The 16,991-nt window shown below is 40.0% G+C and overlaps 1 protein-coding gene across 8 annotated transcripts in view; it reads left to right on the top strand.

Moving 5' to 3' along the window:
- LOC115435290 (protein MTSS 1-like) overlaps window positions 1-16,991 on the top strand; it is a 45,772-nt gene that overhangs the window by 25,602 nt on the left and 3,179 nt on the right. The window contains exons 4-16 of one of the 8 annotated variants that reach the window (XM_030157594.1): window positions 2,335-2,419; window positions 4,068-4,159; window positions 4,347-4,421; window positions 5,404-5,415; window positions 9,886-10,043; window positions 10,264-10,371; window positions 10,484-10,581; window positions 12,182-12,446; window positions 13,795-13,905; window positions 15,040-15,267; window positions 15,480-15,707; window positions 15,999-16,158; window positions 16,317-16,595. In XM_030157594.1, the coding sequence (XP_030013454.1) occupies window positions 2,335-2,419; window positions 4,068-4,159; window positions 4,347-4,421; window positions 5,404-5,415; window positions 9,886-10,043; window positions 10,264-10,371; window positions 10,484-10,581; window positions 12,182-12,446; window positions 13,795-13,905; window positions 15,040-15,267; window positions 15,480-15,707; window positions 15,999-16,158; window positions 16,317-16,595 (1,899 nt within the window). The remainder of the gene's footprint in view (window positions 1-2,334; window positions 2,420-4,067; window positions 4,160-4,346; window positions 4,422-5,403; window positions 5,416-9,885; window positions 10,044-10,263; window positions 10,372-10,483; window positions 10,582-12,181; window positions 12,447-13,794; window positions 13,906-15,039; window positions 15,268-15,479; window positions 15,708-15,998; window positions 16,159-16,316; window positions 16,596-16,991) is intronic. The other 7 variants (XM_030157598.1, XM_030157596.1, XM_030157595.1 and 4 more) reach the window with 7 other exon arrangements.

Here is a 16,991-nt window from a genome sequence, read left to right as displayed (position 1 = left end):
TATGTGTGTTTTTGTGTGGCAGACAACTGGAGCTGCCAGTGCAGCTATTTCTATCCAGGGGTCACACGGTGCTAGACAGAGTAGACGATGTGTTGTGTGTTAGCAGCCACTTTATCCGTAGAGCAACAAAGCAACTCCTCACAAACATCGCAGATCTGTCTGATATAGAGTTTCGGCCAACATTGTGATAAATAACCTATCTGTGTGAATGTGAAGTGTGGGTTCTTAATAGGTGACACGATTGAAGGCAATATTTTTTTTTATATTAATGATAATAGTATTCAGTCTATGTTCCAATTTATGTTTCATTGTAAAAAACGTCTGAGCTCTGCTACAAATAAAAAGTTACTTGGAAGTACTTTAAAGTGTGTAGCCCAGTGATTTGGGCAGTATCGCTATATAAACCAGTCTGTATTGGGATTGTTGGATTTTATTCCCCCCATGCTCATACCTCACATTACTCAGCTGTCCTAAAGATTTTACTGGGCTGCATGTGTGACATTGTGTCATTTTACATGTTTTGCTTAAATCTGAAGTCCAAGACCACAGGAGGTCAAGTCCGATTATTGGCAGATGCACACGGAGCACATCCATACTCTATGTTTGGATGACTTGGAGGACTCTGTGTTTCTATGGCAACTGGCAGTCATAGCAGAGGCTACATTGATATGCTATGTACTGTGAGAGATAGAAATGAGGGCAGAGAGGAGAGATAACTTTCACCAAAGTATCCAATATTGCTGAAGTTTTTAATTCAGTAAAGTACTTAGATCATGATGTTTTAACATTTTATTCGCAAGCTTCACTTTCCTGCCATTGTAGTATCAGCTGGCAAATGTTGAAAAGAAAATGCTGTATTTAATGAAACTGAAAAAAGGTCATGGCATGAATCTGACATGGGAGTAGCTGTGTGTAATCTATTTAACACACTTATAATGGTGCACCTGTGCAGAAAGCCAAAACATATTTTCCTCTCCTCTCGTATGCCCCATATCAAATCCAGAAGTAGATGTGGGTGGGGTAGTGGCAAATGAATAATCTGTTGAAACCGAACTCTTCCCCTGACAGCTCGGCTAAGGAGTGAGAACTTTTGCCAGCATTTTATCGTCTGCATTTCTCCTCCTCTTCTTTGCCCTGTGGCCTCTCGGTGCCACTGTGGCATCTATCTGCCCCACCCTTGACAAACAGTCATAATCGGGGAATGGTGGGCAGATAAATAGATGGATAGGATGACTAAAACAAGTCAACGCAGGAATGAATGAGCATTATGGGATTGTGTAACAGAAAGGGCTTTTTGGCAACTAGTAGCCACACCCTCTGTAATAATAAGCACACATGGTATAGAGACATGGATGATTGAATGGATTGAAAAGTTCAGCTCGTAATGGTCTCAGTGGGAGTGCCTATGAGGTGTATACTACATACTTTTAATAGGCTCAGGAAAGTTTTCATTTTCACTCTTGTGTGACCTTAATTTATTCACAGTCATCGTTATGTTATTTGTGTTGAAGGCCAAATGAGAAGTCCCTTTTTTGTTCCTTCCAACTTCTGCTGGACTAAATGGCATTTTGTGTGTATGTGTGTTGTAAATCTCAGTGTGTGGGTTAATGTAGTTGAGTGACAGCCCTGTGTGCGTGTCTCCGCATGAAGCAAGGCCTATGCTGACAGCAGAATGGCTGGCTCTGTTGGAGAGGATTCACACTTCACATCAGATCATTGCAAGCAAACTGTCTCTGAAACACACAGAAATACCCTGAACACAGTCTCAAACAAGAAGTCTCTGCCCCCACCCTTTCTTTCATGCATACACCAACACATGCAGACACAGTCACACACAGTAGTGCTCTAGTCCCACAGAGAAACCAGCTAGTCACACTGAGCTGCCAGACAATAGTTCTGTCAATCAACGTCAAGGCCCTGCTTAGCGGTCCCGCCTGAGGCCCTCAGTGGACAGCTAGTTAGTCCTTGTGAAGGAGAGTGACACTAGCTTCAAGCACATTTAACAGGCTCTGGCTGCAACTTCCCATCACTCCCCTTGACCTGAAATTGTGCAATTCGTGACTTAGTGTTGGCGATGGATTCCCACAGTTTTCAGCTGCTGTGGGGAGAGTGGGGTCACTGAGTTTAATTCAGTTCTAGTAAATAAATTATATCCAGCTGTAAAGTCAGTATCAATTAGTATGAGCATAATTCTACTGTATTTCAGTATTATTACAAGGGGATAGTGTGAGAAAAGCTAACCTTTCAGTTTTTGGCATGTAGATGATTTCAAATGGGAGATTTTTTCTTTGATTACACTAACCTAAATCTTCTATGTTTTTTAATATCTTTCAGGGGGCACCAGAGACATCGGATCGGCGCTGACCCGGATGTGTATGAGACATCGCAGCATCGAGGCCAAACTCAAGCAGTTCTCTATGTAAGAAACAAGTCATTTCATCCCTTTGTTTTTAACTATTCAGTATATGTGCATGAACATACTCACATGCTCTGATGTAATCCATTTCTGCGGTTTCTGAGCGTGTATAATACTCATAACACTGCCGCATTTCAGCGTGATTTTTGTGTTTTCATGAAAACAGCCAGCACCACAGAAGTTTTTTTAGACTTTTAGATAAACATTCTGAGTCTGGTTGAAGTTCATTTCCTCCCGCATTTTTTCCTATATTTATAATTCACAGTTAATGTATTTTGACCCAAGTCGTTTCCCTAGAAGTGCAACTCCAATTAAATGTATCTGTATTTGGATTGTGGTCTCATATTCTGTATCCTGTATCCTCCACATCTTGACGATATGTGTGTGCTTCTGCCAATGAGAACGCCCCTCATAGTGGAATGCAGGGAAAGAGACGATTTGTCTGGCACTACAAGCATCTGTAATGTTTCAGTAGTTCCACACATCTCCTTCTCATACACACACACACACTACACAGACAAGGGGCTCTCTAATTTCGGATGGCATTTCAGCAGAGATTCCTCTTGGATCTCCATAGCAGGGGCTGAACACGGGGGGCTGTGGTCACCACCCACTAACACACAGACACACACATACGCACAGTCTCGTTTAAGAAATCTCTGCAGGATGGAGGAGCCTAATTTTAGTTTCATGCACTAAGCCTGCAGCTGCCCGACTCCTAGCCTCTTAAACACACTCACAAACACATCTTGGGAGATGGGGACAGTTGGGTAATGATTGACAGACAGGACTGCACCAGTCTCTTATTTCCTCCTGTGACACACAGCCAGACACAAGCAGGACGTTTTTTTCTCTATTTTCTGCCCTTTGTTAATGATTAATGAACAAAACCGTGGGCTGTCCAGACAGAAAGGCAAACAAGAGCTAATGATTTTTATGAGCAACATCTGTCTGTAACTTTAATCAGGTGATGGATAAGTGATAAGTTCGGCAATGTGAGCATGTTAGATGTGAATAAAATGAAAATATTTATGGCTGCTGCATGTAAACAATATGTGCATAATTAATTTGTCCCATATCATCCATTAAACCTTAAGCTTGTAGTGTTTTCAATGGACTGTAAGAGTGACAGGTTTTAATTTTAGACTTGGGACTATTTTTGTGGTTGCTTCTAAATGATTTTTTTCTCTACATTTAACCTTTCCTATGTGCTTTATCCCTATTTGTTATAATAGTATTCCCTACATCTTGCATTTTTCAGTGAAAATCAGGTACTTTTGTGTATTTCATTTATTGACAGTGTAGATGTTCATGAAAGCTCAAAGGTAATTATATCAAAACATAGAAAAGTGAAGAAAAAGTGACTTTTTAAGCAAAATATATCATTAAGTGACCTCAAAAACAGGCATGTCCAACCACTGTCATGTGTTAAACTACATGTTTTTCTTAGTGAATCAGTGTTGCAGAAAATGATGGTGTTTCCACCATGTTTTAATAGGATTAGTGATTTGAAAGTTATTCAGTATTTTAGATCAGAAGGTGTTTTTGGTTGCTGCTGTTTAGGTCTATGGGGGTTAAGGGTTAGTTCTGAATATTCTCAGATATCAGGCTGATCTCAGGTCAAAAGTGGATAATCTGTGGATTTTTGCAGGGGCTTCTTGGAAAGTCTGATCAGCCCTTTACAAGAGCAAATGGAGGAGTGGAAAAGAGGAGTCAACACTTTGGATAAGGACCATGCTAAAGGTAAGACAGACAAAGTTAATTGAATATATCATGTATAGGAAACATCAGAATGTACACAGTTACAAAAACAAACCTGAGAGTAATCCTTACTTTAAAAGGTGCCATTCAGCTTTGAACTCCATCTTTTTTTGTCAATATGTACATGTACATACTGTGAACCTACTGTTATCTTGTCTCTCTGACCCAGAATATAAACGAGCTCGCCAGGAAATTAAAAAGAAGTCTTCAGACACACTGAAACTTCAGAAGAAAGCAAAGAAAGGTAAGAAAAGAACTTATTTCTTTCATTGTATTTTACAGGAATGACACAATGAAATACAATGAGAATTAACCATAGTCCTGACCAACTTATGCTATTAGTAAGGAGCAGAGACCCTAGAGGTTAGGTACATGGATTGTGTTTAGAGAGTAGATTAAGTTTATCCTAAGAAAAAATAAAGTCCAGCAGCTCAGCTTCCCGCAGATTACACCAATATACTAGGCTTGCTTTTCCTTGTAAAGTATGCACCTGGTCATTGGTAGTACTTGAGGTAGATTTGAGCTTTGCTGATTTTAAGTCCTTTTGTCTGCAAGTGGTCAGCTTTGAGCACTAAAATGAAACATCTGCTCAGTTCTTCAAATCAGAACACTGGGCGTCAAAAGGGTTTATTTCCAGTAGAAGGGAAAAACATTCATCTTTCATTTCAGAAGGAGAAAATGGGGAGATGATCAAATTGGGTATATGGTTATATTTACCTGACAGGAGTGATGTAGTTAGAAGCAGTTTGTTCTTTCTGATTAGACTTTTGTCCAAACATTACCTTACATGGTGAACACAGTCTGAGAACTGCAGAGGCTTCCCGTCTGCAGCTCTCTTGGCACAGGTTCTACATGTGTTCACCTACCTAGAAAAAGAAAAGGGATTTGATGAACACTGGATTTTTCTAGTATATTTTGGGATGTTGACAGTTTCTGGTTGGAATAAATGCATGCAGCACATTCCAAAAGTCAACAGATGTTTATGAAAAACTTCAGAAACCTTAGTGAAGAGTTAAAGGATAACAACCTGATTTTCTTACTGATGTATATGTAGCACATCATATATAGAAACTTAAAAATCTTACATAGACATTGAGACATTTCTTTGCAGTATTAATCATGGTTCAGTGTTTCGTTCTGGCAGACTTTTGGTTGACTTGGATGTTTTTCCTTTCCTTGTTGACATGTGGTTCTGATACCATCTTTCTCCTTTTGCTGCACTGCAGCTGATACTCTGGGTAAGTCAGTCTGAGATTTAGACACAGTCCAGGTTGTTGTCTTTGCTATAATGCTTAACCAAGCATCTTGGTTGCATTTTTAATAAACCACCCATAATTTATCAATGAACATAGTATATATGTAGATACTGCAAAGTATTTGCACAATCAGTTTTCTTTCACCAATTCTGTTACTGTTGTTTATCCACAGTTTCCACAGTCAGATTCATGTCACACATGAATGTGTTGTCCCTAATGGGTTTTTATTTGAAGGTAACAGGAACCCTGGGTTTATCCTTATTACCACAGGTTCCTCTACCTCATCTCCTTTGTTTTCTTGTGGCTTTTCACATTCACTCTGTAGTTTTGCATCAGGCTGGCTCTGCGATAATACAAAGAGTGCCTTTCATTTAGTTGTCCAGGGTTAGAAGCCACAACTTGGTAAACACCTGAGTAATGAAGTGTTCTCAAACAAGAAACTGAGTCAGTATCATATCAGAGTCTCTAAAACAGAGCCAAGGCTCTAACCCACCCAGATTCAATTACAGATGTTAATTTCTTTACAGGATCAATTACGTAACACAGTAATATTATTATACCTTGACCTATGAAGGATAGAGAGGACCATGTAAATGAGGGACATGGAGCCTTCAGCAACCTGATGGAACCTGAGTGGTTCACATTGTTGCTGTTCTTTCTGCTTTACTTTGTAGTGTTAGAATAATTTCTGCAAATTCTCTTTTGTTGTTGAGCATGACACTCAATTGTATTAAACTACAGGATAATATTGTTGCTTTGGGCAACACTTAAAAGTAATACTTTGGCAAAAGGGACATAACATTAGAAACCTTATTACAGTAATACTTAAGTAAGAACCATAGAGGACTATGTAGCATTTACAGACATAAATAGGTACCCACAAACATGAGGGAGCCTTTTCGTCTTATAAATACTCTCAAACATTTAAATCAGATTTCGTTTGGGCTTCTTGTTATAGTCATAGGACTTTAAAGAAATAACACCCCATCTGTCTTGTGTCTGTGCTTGAGTCTGATGTTTGATATGTGTCTTGTGAGGGTGTTTTTGTGACCTGAGACCTCAGCCTCACTAAGAAACAGTCTGTGACTGCAACCTAATGTAATCATTAGTCATGTGAAAGCTAGAGAAGCTAATCTCATTTGTGTGTGCACACATGTGCAGACAGTGAGCCAGTGTAACGCCCACTGTATTCATCTTGGTTCAGTCAGTGAATTCCTGCCAAGCTGAGTTCAGTAAAAACAACCGTTGCATATCAGTGGGAGCCATGAAACTTTAAGATTTAAGACCTTCACAGATATTTTCAACACCCTTAGCCATCTCACGCATGTCTCTGTTCTCATGTAGATAATACGCATAATAGAAAACTTTATTTTCTAATGTGGTTGAAGTATGAATGGACTAATTATTAAACCAGATTTTCTCTGTAGCGATGTTGTTATCTGAATAGACTTTAAAGTGATGTAGAGTGGCATGTGTGTTGCTACACATTGCACATCATCAGTATATTATAACTAAGTACAGTATAATATTTGTTTGTCAGAGGCACTAATTTTCTTTTAATTAAAAACTTGAATAACAGCTTGTGAAATATGTTTCAGGGTGGGTTTGTTTACAATGCACTCGGTAATTACAAATTAATTGAACCTCAGTTTTGTTCAGTGGTAGAGGTCACCAGCAGTGCCATGTCATTCACAGCTCAGACACACAGAATTGCAAACATATTACACATAGTGGGAATAAACACAAACCTAAGAGCAGCCCATAACTGAGACAAAGCTGTAACATAACAGAAGCTTAAGTTCAGCACTAACAACCCCTTTACTCACCACAAGCTGTCATTTCATGCCAGGATGTGCCTTCATTGTCTATACTGTAACAGTACACTGCATAATGAGTTCTTATCTAACTGAATTATGGGGCCTCTGTGCTTTGCTTGAACCAAGAGGAAACCTCAGGGTTCATACCAGTCTAGATTTACTCTCCTTCATTTTATAGTGCATGAGGTTGGTGTTAGTCAGCAGTACACTTTGTTCACCTGACTGAAATATATGTACCTTTTAGGTCATCACTTAAGTCCTTCTCAAGCTACCTCAAAGGGGGCAGTAGCATTTGGTCAAATATTGTCTTGACCAATGCGTTGTTTATTTGTTTTATTTAGTTAGTTGCTTTTCTTCTTTCTCTACTTTTGTATGAGCACTATGAGTTTATATTTTGTCAATCATGAACTTGTGATTTTGTCTTGACTAAACTCCATTATGACTCGCTGTGCTTTGAAGGAAACTTATTTTCCAATAATTTGCTAGAAAGAAAGTATTTAAACGTATTCATGTAAGCACATAAATTATGATTGGGCAAGGTCAGTCTTTACCAAAAGTCAATGTAAAAATAATGTGATGCTGACGTTTACCATTTTAAACCCTATTCAAGTTAGGCATGGCCGGCACAAAAGAATAACAAAGAAAAAACGTGAATTTCCCCTCAGTCTGTACCTCAACTTATAGTAGTGTCTTTCCAAAACCACGTTGGTTATGTTGAGAATGTAGTCTGCCGGGAGTTAAACGAGTAGGAGAAAACCAGAATGCAGTATGTGGCCTCGTTTCGCCACATTTCAGGGAGACACCACAGCATCACTGACTTTAGGATTTAGAAAGCTTCTTTTGTAGCCCAAAGTTAAAAACAAAACACTCTGCTCACACCAAAATCTGATGAAGTGTTGTGATGTATATGCGCGATTTAAGTGTTACCTTTGAATATACAGCAGACTGAGGTAAAAAGCATGCAACAATTTTATCTTTTCCACTTTGCAAACTGTTCATATTCTGCATTATAGGCTCTATATAGTATGAACTACTGTACACTCAGACATAACTCACATTCCACAGATACCAAAGAACGTCTGGTAAATAGATTTGGTATAGTGTGGTTTATATGGAAACACAGGTTGTCTTGTTTTGTCAACAATGACAATCTATGAAAGTAACTCACAGTGCCCCATGTTATTTGTTATTGTCTAATTCTTCCATTTTTTTTGTATTTAATTTCCAACAGGTTCTTAATAAAATAATTTCAGTTTTGCAAGTTGGTTTGGTATTTTGTTGAAGACACAGATTTAAATCTGATGGCCTTGGTTATAGACATGTTATGTTAAGATTATTCTAATCAAAAGAAAAACATTCACTTCATTCTACTTTAAAATACTTAGGAGTCATATTTCATTTCTTTAAGAACCTCACTGAGACCCAATGATTAAAAGAATGAGTCGGATGTAATTACTGTCAGCCTTTTGATATAAGTGGATGTGTAATGACAGCAACATTTTCCATTTAGTGTGCTCTCCTTCCATTTTGTACTTGTGTGTACGTGTTTGTAATAATGATTCATTGTCGTTTTTATTGTGGTCTAGTAGACTGACAATAAAGCCAAAAAACAAGCACTCCCACCCCCCCACCCCCCCACCCCCCAGCCATTCTGCATCATGACATGCATTGTCTTCTAGATAAGAAGTGCATGTTTTCCATTTGTGGGCCATTGGATTTGCCTGGGTAACTCTATCTGGGTTTCTTTACTATTGATTTGCATGATATAGACCTTTATGTCAAATGTCAACAAAAGACGCCAGTTGATTTCCTTCTCCCAGACACATACGCAGAGACCACAGAGCTGTTCACTGTGGGTTTAACCTTGGTTTATCAAAGACAGGGCCGTGTGTATGTTTCTCTGTGTGTGTATATGTCTGAGGAAGTGTAGTGGGTAGATAAAGCCTTTGATTTTCACTGTACAATAGCTTGGGCAGTCGCCAGCCATCCTGCCTCCACAGAACTCAAGAGGGCTTGATTTAGCTGCAGGGTATTCTCTCTTAACTTGTCACTCACACACACATATATGCATGCACACAAACGCGCACTCACTTGCTCTTAACCATGTCTAGGAACACCCCTGGAACTGAAGTGTTTAACAAAGAGTAGAGAAGAGATAGTCAATAATATGTCTCAGCCCCAGCTATCTCTGTACTGCACACACTTGGATTGAAGTTTTCAAAGACAAGCAGACGGATTAGCCTACAGTTGATAACCTTCTTAGCACCTCTAGACAACAGACAGGACAGACTTGCAATACAAGAGCAACACTTTATGTGGATGCGATAGCCAATAAAAGTATTTGAGCTGCAGATAAAAACATGTAGAGCAGTATTAACTGTGTACACCCTACACCAGCAAATGTTCACCGTCGTTCATCTTGATCTTATTTGTGTTTGCAATTATCCATGGCCACTGTGTGCAGAATTCTGTTTTGTCTTCCAGTGTATGTGTTGTAAACAGAACACGTAACAGGCAATATTAACTTTCAGATTTAGTTCATTCGCAGTTTAGATGAAGGTAAACAGTTCTGTGTTTGTGTAAGGTGGTAAATGAATATAACTGTACAGTGGATGCACCTCTCTTTCTTTCCAAGGTCGAGGTGATATCCAACCCCAGCTGGACAGCGCCATGCAGGACGTCAGTGATAAATACATTCTGCTGGAGGAGACTGAGAAGCAGGCCCTGAGGAAGGCTCTCATAGAGGAGAGACAGAGATTCTGCCTATTTGTGGCCATGCTGCGGCCTGTAGTGGTGAGTACAGAAGGAGGAAAAGAGAGATAAAAATGTTCAGAAAAACAATCCAAGAACAACAGTAAGTCTGCTCACCTCACTGTGAACTGGGTTTTATTTTAGAGTACAAAGATGATTTCTTAAGATTTGTTTCCACAAAAATCATCATTACTCCATCCTGTGGTGACATTTATCCTTGGACAACCGTCTTCTGTTGTCCATGTGTTTTGTATTCTTTCAGGATGAAGAAATTTCTATGTTGGGAGAGGTCACCCATCTCCAGGCCATTTCTGATGACCTCAAAGCCTTGACCTCTGACCCACATAAACTCCCCCCTGCCAGTGAGCAGGTGAGAAATAAATAACATCAAAGATGAAGCAGTGTGTGGGGGAAAAAAAAGTTTTAATGTCTTTCCTCCTCATGCTTTCCACCTATGACTAATGTTTTCCTCCGTCTCTCAGGTAATTATGGACCTGAAGGGCTCAGACTATGGGTGGTCATATCAAACCCCGCCCTCATCCCCCAGCACCACTATGTCCAGGAAGTCTAGCATGTGCAGGTAGGGTCTCCTAACCAATCATAAATAAAACACAGGCACATCTATCCAGTTGCTCTATTTATGTTGGTCACACACTTCCAAGAAAGATCAGGGACAAAACACATACAGTGTCTCATTTGTTCAAGTAAGAAATTATATTATAGTATGACATTTCCATGTATGCACAAAGACAGCATTTACACATGTCCTTATGTAGACCACACTGTGAATTTTGGGCCTTGAAATGTTTTTAGTACAACTCTTAGGTATTATAAATCGATTGGATTCAGTTTTATTTTTTGGTTGAAGGCTGAGAAGAATGAATTCAAAGGTTACTGATAACATTGAAGTATTTGCATATAAGAGCACTGGAGTCTCATGGGAGTGAGAATAACACACAAAAGCCAGAAAAAGCCACAAACTAACACCTACAATAACCCACAATTGTACTGTATTCACTTCAGGAACACCATCAAAGTAGAGACATGCAATATGTTTTAAATTGCATTCATAATGGCCTTAAAATGTCTCAAATTCAACTTGTTGAAACCTGCAAAAACCCTGACAGAAGCTGCTGAAATCTGCACATTGGTTCTCTGATTACCATCGGTGACTGTGTCTGCCACCCAGTGGTGAATAACAGTCCAAGAAGTTATCACATTCTGCATTTAGTTTATAGTTTGTATAGCTCTTTTTTCAGAGTTGTTTATTGGCTCAAATTGCAGATAAAGTCATGAGACATTCAGGGATAAATTCAGTTCAAGTAAGATTTTGCAAGACAGGACAATGACTCTTCTCTGTCCTAGTTGGCAGACCTATTTTGGCATATTTTGCTCTAGGCTTCTAAAGATTCTTCTTAAAAATTATTGCTCTTTGTTTGTGTTGTTCAGACCATATACGATGCACTCTTTCCTCCCTGCTTTTTGTGTTTCTCCCAATAATTTACCCTAAACTGTTTTTGGTTCAAAGCACAAAATCTGTTGAGGCTTTGATTTGTTGTGGGGTCTTTTTACATCTTACAGTCACAGCTTTTGCTTATTAAATCACCATTTATTTCCCAATTACTTTACATTGCTAAAAACAATCCACATATATTTTTTTTATCTTGAGTTACTTTAGTCACAGTTGACGTGGCTAAGTTGTTCTTTCAGATGTTTCCATTGTCGCATACAAGTCTGAGTTCTCACAGTGGTTAGACCCAATGTTTATGCTTTTTATGCTGTCTAGCTTTTAATTTTATTGGGAATATCACTCAAAATGATGTCTTAAAGGCATTAAATCTTTTGAGTTTGTGCCTGTAATTATTGTTGTTATGATTTCATGCGTCTTTTGTTGGTGCCTTTAGTTGTTTTGACTGGATTTGCCTCAGTCACTGCCTGCTGCATCTTGGTGTGCCGTGTTAATTGTTTCCCCCCCTGTCTCCTCCACACTCTCCCCCAATCCTCTGCCTTCATCTTTCTTTATTATTCCTTTTATCTCTTCTTCGCTCAACTTTCCTTCTTCAATTCATGCCTTGGGTGCACTTGATTCTCCTTACCCCTCCTGTCACTGCCAACCCTCTCCTTCCTTTGGCCCTTCCACTCCTTTCGACCCTCACCCTTTACTCCTTCCCCTTTCGCAGTAGTCTGAACAGCGTTAACAGTAGTGACTCCAGGGGGTCCAGCGGCTCTCACTCTCATTCTCCTTCCTCCTCTTCTTCCTCCTCTTCCTCACACCACCTCTTCCACCACCATCATCCCCGCCACCGATACCGCAGCTCCACACTACCCCAGCAAGCCCCGGCTCGCCTCTCCAGCATCTCCTCCCATGACTCGGGCTTCATTTCTTCATCACAAGACCAGTACACGTCGTCCAAATCATCCTCACCCATGCCAGCTGAAACAAAGGTAAGTAAAAACCCTCAGCCACCCACACGTCACTGTAATTGTGGATGCATACACATGGCTGAGAAAAGCATCTGACTATGAAACCACATATGCTGTATGATTTACAAGCCTGTGTAGTTAGAGACAGAGAGAAAACCCCAAATGAGAAATCCGCAAAACTACTCACGTCTCTTTTCTCACACATCTCCGTAGCCACTATCTGGCAGCAGTAAGTGTATGTGATCATGGAGTCATTTCACTTCTATTATTATAGCATAAATGCACAGGAAATTAGTCTGCCTCCATTCTAGCCCAGGGCAAAACAGGTCAGCCCCATCCTACTATTAAAGAGGGCCGACTGCTGCGACAGACTGCGGGCTGGTTAAACGTGCAGAGGCTTGAACATACTCGCGTTGTATTTTCATTAAACGCATCAAAGGCCAAATTTACTTTGTCAACAGCATGTTTTACAGACATTAACAGTTAGTCCCTGTTAGCATTCTGTCAGTTTTATGTGACCATCTCAAACCGGATTTAAGCTCATTTTCAGCGAGATAGTCCAGGAGTATGTTTGTGGGCTTTGTGGTTAGAGCTCCACTGGTTGACATTTTTTGTGCATGCCAGGAATCAGAGCTCCCAGGTCCAGAGCACGCTGGTATAGCTCCTCTCCAATTTTTTTATGATGCAGTGAAGGTGGTTTGGCAGGTCAGAATCTGATCCATATACAGTACACGACAATCCTGGGAATCAGCCTTCTCGTGGCCTCATTCTTTGTGCAGTTACAGTAGTTAATGTTTGAAAAAGAACAGTGTCGTGGCTAAACAGAGCTTACTTTAAGGCTGTGTTTCCACTTTGTTTCCACTAACGTCAGACTATTGCTTTTCCTTAATGTGGGTCTATTAACTTCCCTCTGCGTCTAGCAAAAAGATAATTTCCCAGTAGGCATAGATCGTTACATTAATAAAGGAATCACAGCTTTATTTGCTTTTAGACCCCCTTTAAATGCAATGTGACAGGCCACTTATTTAGCTTCACTCTGCTCTATTGGTGATGATACTTACTGCATCTCAAAGTAGAATACCTTTGGCTGCACTTCCTTTTATCAAGGATCCAACTCTTCTAACATAACACTGCTGATGTCTTTGCAATTAATGCTGGTACGACTCCCTGTGCACCTTTCTATACATCCTCTTTGTTCACTTGGCTGTGATCCTGCCTAACTGCTGAGAACTGTGGAAAAGTTGTCTCTACTTTCTAACAAATGGCCTCTCTCTGCCTACCTGCTGACATGTGCCTTTGACACTCTGCACCCCTTTACCCCACCCCCACCCCCCCTCTTACCTGCTTGCCGCTGCCTTCGCTGTCCCAGCCTTGTCCCAGTTCCAGCTCCTCTGAGATGTCAGAGACTGGACAGCTTCTCAGCGACTGCAGCTCCCCCTCCTCTCTGGCTGCTGCTACTGCACTTCAGCACACCGACAAGGTGAAACACACAAACGCTGTTAATCTTACCCCTGTTGTTTTACAATTATCTGTTATACCTGCGTCAGGTCCCATACTCCTCATACTACACCTTGTATTGTACCCACCTTTCCAACTCAAATAAAGTACTGCCAGACACAGTGGTGGCCAATTTCCACAAACCTTATTGGTTTATGCATCAGTTTCTCCAGTCCTCATCTGGTAGTATTTGGTGTCATTTACTTTGTTTTGTATTGGTTCTATGTTATTTTTGTGTTCCATTTGTTTTCATTATTATTGCTCCCCTGTAGGACTGGGAATCACAATACGATACTAGGAATCATACTGTAGGTTTTTTTTTACTGATTATTAGACCAACAACTGATATTTTCAACCAGTATGCAACAAAAGGTATTAATCTTGGTGTCAATAACATAAAACTTTTTTGAAATCCCTGTCCAATAATAAAAGAAATTAAAGTATTTTATTATACTGTAACAGTGTTTAATGAGATTTTTCACATTGAACTGGAGAATTTATAAATAAAACTGAATACATAAATGTTGTTTTCTCATTTCAGTGTTGATAGGCTCTTACTCATGACATATAACCTGTCAGTGCTGTTAGATAGACATTGATGTAGACCAACAAGACCCAGGTCCTTTCATTTTATAGGATTTCTGATTTTTGTTTTAAAACAGATACTGGTAAAAGTTCAAGTATGACCATTGGATCTGATAGTGGGTCTGACATAAAATTTTCATTGTAACTTTCCCATTATGATGTCTGTTCAACTGAAAAAAGCTTAAATACCGAAGAATTCTGTATTTAATCACTACATTATGGATGAAACAATGTACAATGTCAGAGTCTTAATTGATTGCCTTTGTGCATTTACACAAACACACTGACCACATGTATTATAATAAAAACATTGATATTTTATGCCAGTGTATTAATAAAATATCTCAAGAGGAAGTAATACTATATATTCCTATATTGTTATTGTGTTCCACCTCTACTGCACAGTACTACAGACTGGTTTTTGCTTTTGTTTTTGTATTAATTTATGCTTTGAGTGATTTACCCCATGTCTGTTCTTTATTTCTTCTGTTGTCATTATCATCCCTCCTTCCACCGACGTACACACATCCAGTTGTCCAATGGTTTTGACCACTGCAGCCCAGCCAGTTCCCCATACCTGCATAGCAACGGATCAGGCACTGCCTTCCCTTTTTTCCCTCCATCCTCCTCATCCTCCCCTTCATCCTCATGCCCCACCCGTTCATGGTCACGTCCTGCCTCGGCCTTGCTGCCAGACTTCCCTCACTATTGCACGATGGGTTCCCCCATGGTGCCTTCATCTCGAGTTCCCACCTGGAAGGTTTGTTCATCGCCTCTGTTTTGATGCCCATCTTTGCTCTCCCACTTTGTTCAACATGCAAGAAATGTTTAATTTTCACTACATTTATATATGCTGTATATGTAATGAAAAACATTTCAGATGGAAGAAAAGGTTTTAACATTCCATCACCACTCGTTCACAAAGGAATGATGGAAAACATAAAGACTGATAGTAAATGCGCTTCTTTATAGGACTGGGCTAAGCCAGGACCTTATGACCAACCAATGGTCAACACATTGAGGAGGAAGAAAGACAAGGACACTTCAGCTGTGGTGGACACTAATGGTAATGTGAGCTGTGAGTACAGCCCTCCGTCAGCCTCAGTCTCAAACTCAGCAGCAGCTCCAGCTGCGTTACAAGCACCAATCCCATCAGCCTCAATGGATGATAACAACAGGACTATGGCCGCTCCACTCAAGGTCAGTTTTAGTCTCACAGTGTTTTAAAGTCAACATGTAAAGCTGTCTGTGTTGTTTAAGTTACAGACAACCTCACATTGAACCTGTAACAGGCCAGTGTTATTACAGTCGTGGCATGCAGGCCACATGAATGAGCCTCCCACCACTAATGTTCCCATTTAATGACTTAAATGAGTTGTACCTAATGATTTTAATGACTTTAATGAATTGTACCTGGCTAAATCCAGATGGTCAGACTTCAGACTCTGTTACTGAGCTTTACTTTTCATTGGTTTGGTTTTGCTACTTTAGGCTGGCGATATTGAGCCCCATGAGGAATTGGCTCTGGCCTTATCCAGAGGTCTAGAGCTGGATGCCCAGAGGTCCAGCAGAGACTCTATTCAGTGTTCTAGTGGCTACAGCACTCAGACCAACACACCCTGCTGCTCTGAAGACACTATACCCTCACAAGGTAACACAGACTTACAATAAAAGAGTGACAAAGTCCCACTTCACTGAAAGTCTGTAGTGGGCTTTAACCTTTGAGCTTCACTGTGAATTTACATGAATGTGTGTGTTTGATGCTCTTGTGTGAGTGGTTTGACAGCTTCTCTTTTCTCTTTCCTGTAGTATCAGACTATGATTATTTCTCAATGGCTGGAGACCAGGAGACTGAGCAACAGGCTGACTTTGATAAGTCCTCCACCATCCCCAGAAACAGTGACATTGGCCAGTCTTACAGACGCATGTTCCAGACCAAGCGGCCAGCCTCTACAGCCGGTCTGCCCAGCACACAGGCTCCTTATCCAGGCCAGGGGGCCTATCCAGCAGGGGCCTATCCCCCCACACCTATCCATACAGGAGGTTACCCCTCCAGCCCTACTGGGGCTTATCCTTCCACCCCTACAGGTATATACTGCATCTGCCAAAGATATATGTGTATATAGAACATAATGAAATTAAATACCATTTACAATTCACTTCACAGTTTATGTGGATCCTCAAAACACCAAAGGACATTTAAAATATAATAATCAGAATTTTATGCCATACATTTTTTTTTAAATGCATTTAAATGCTTTTAACAGATCTTAAAAATGAATTGGATCATGAAGTTTCTGTGACTTTTATGAAGTTGCATTAACTTTAGTTCCACTTTAAAATATTTTGGTGCATTGATCATACAGTAAAACATCTCCAAAATGAAACAACATAGAGTCAGTTACCACCAAAGGAAACTGCTGTTCAACAGAATTGTATTCTTTGTTAAAATAGGTTTTGTTAATGTTCCTTTCATTTAATATG

The sequence above is a fragment of the Sphaeramia orbicularis genome, chromosome 16, assembly GCF_902148855.1.
Source record: "Sphaeramia orbicularis chromosome 16, fSphaOr1.1, whole genome shotgun sequence".
Taxonomy (NCBI): Eukaryota; Metazoa; Chordata; class Actinopteri; order Kurtiformes; family Apogonidae; genus Sphaeramia; species Sphaeramia orbicularis.
The sequence above is the reverse complement of the archived record's forward strand: the minus strand, read 5'-3'. Positions and strand labels throughout refer to the sequence as shown.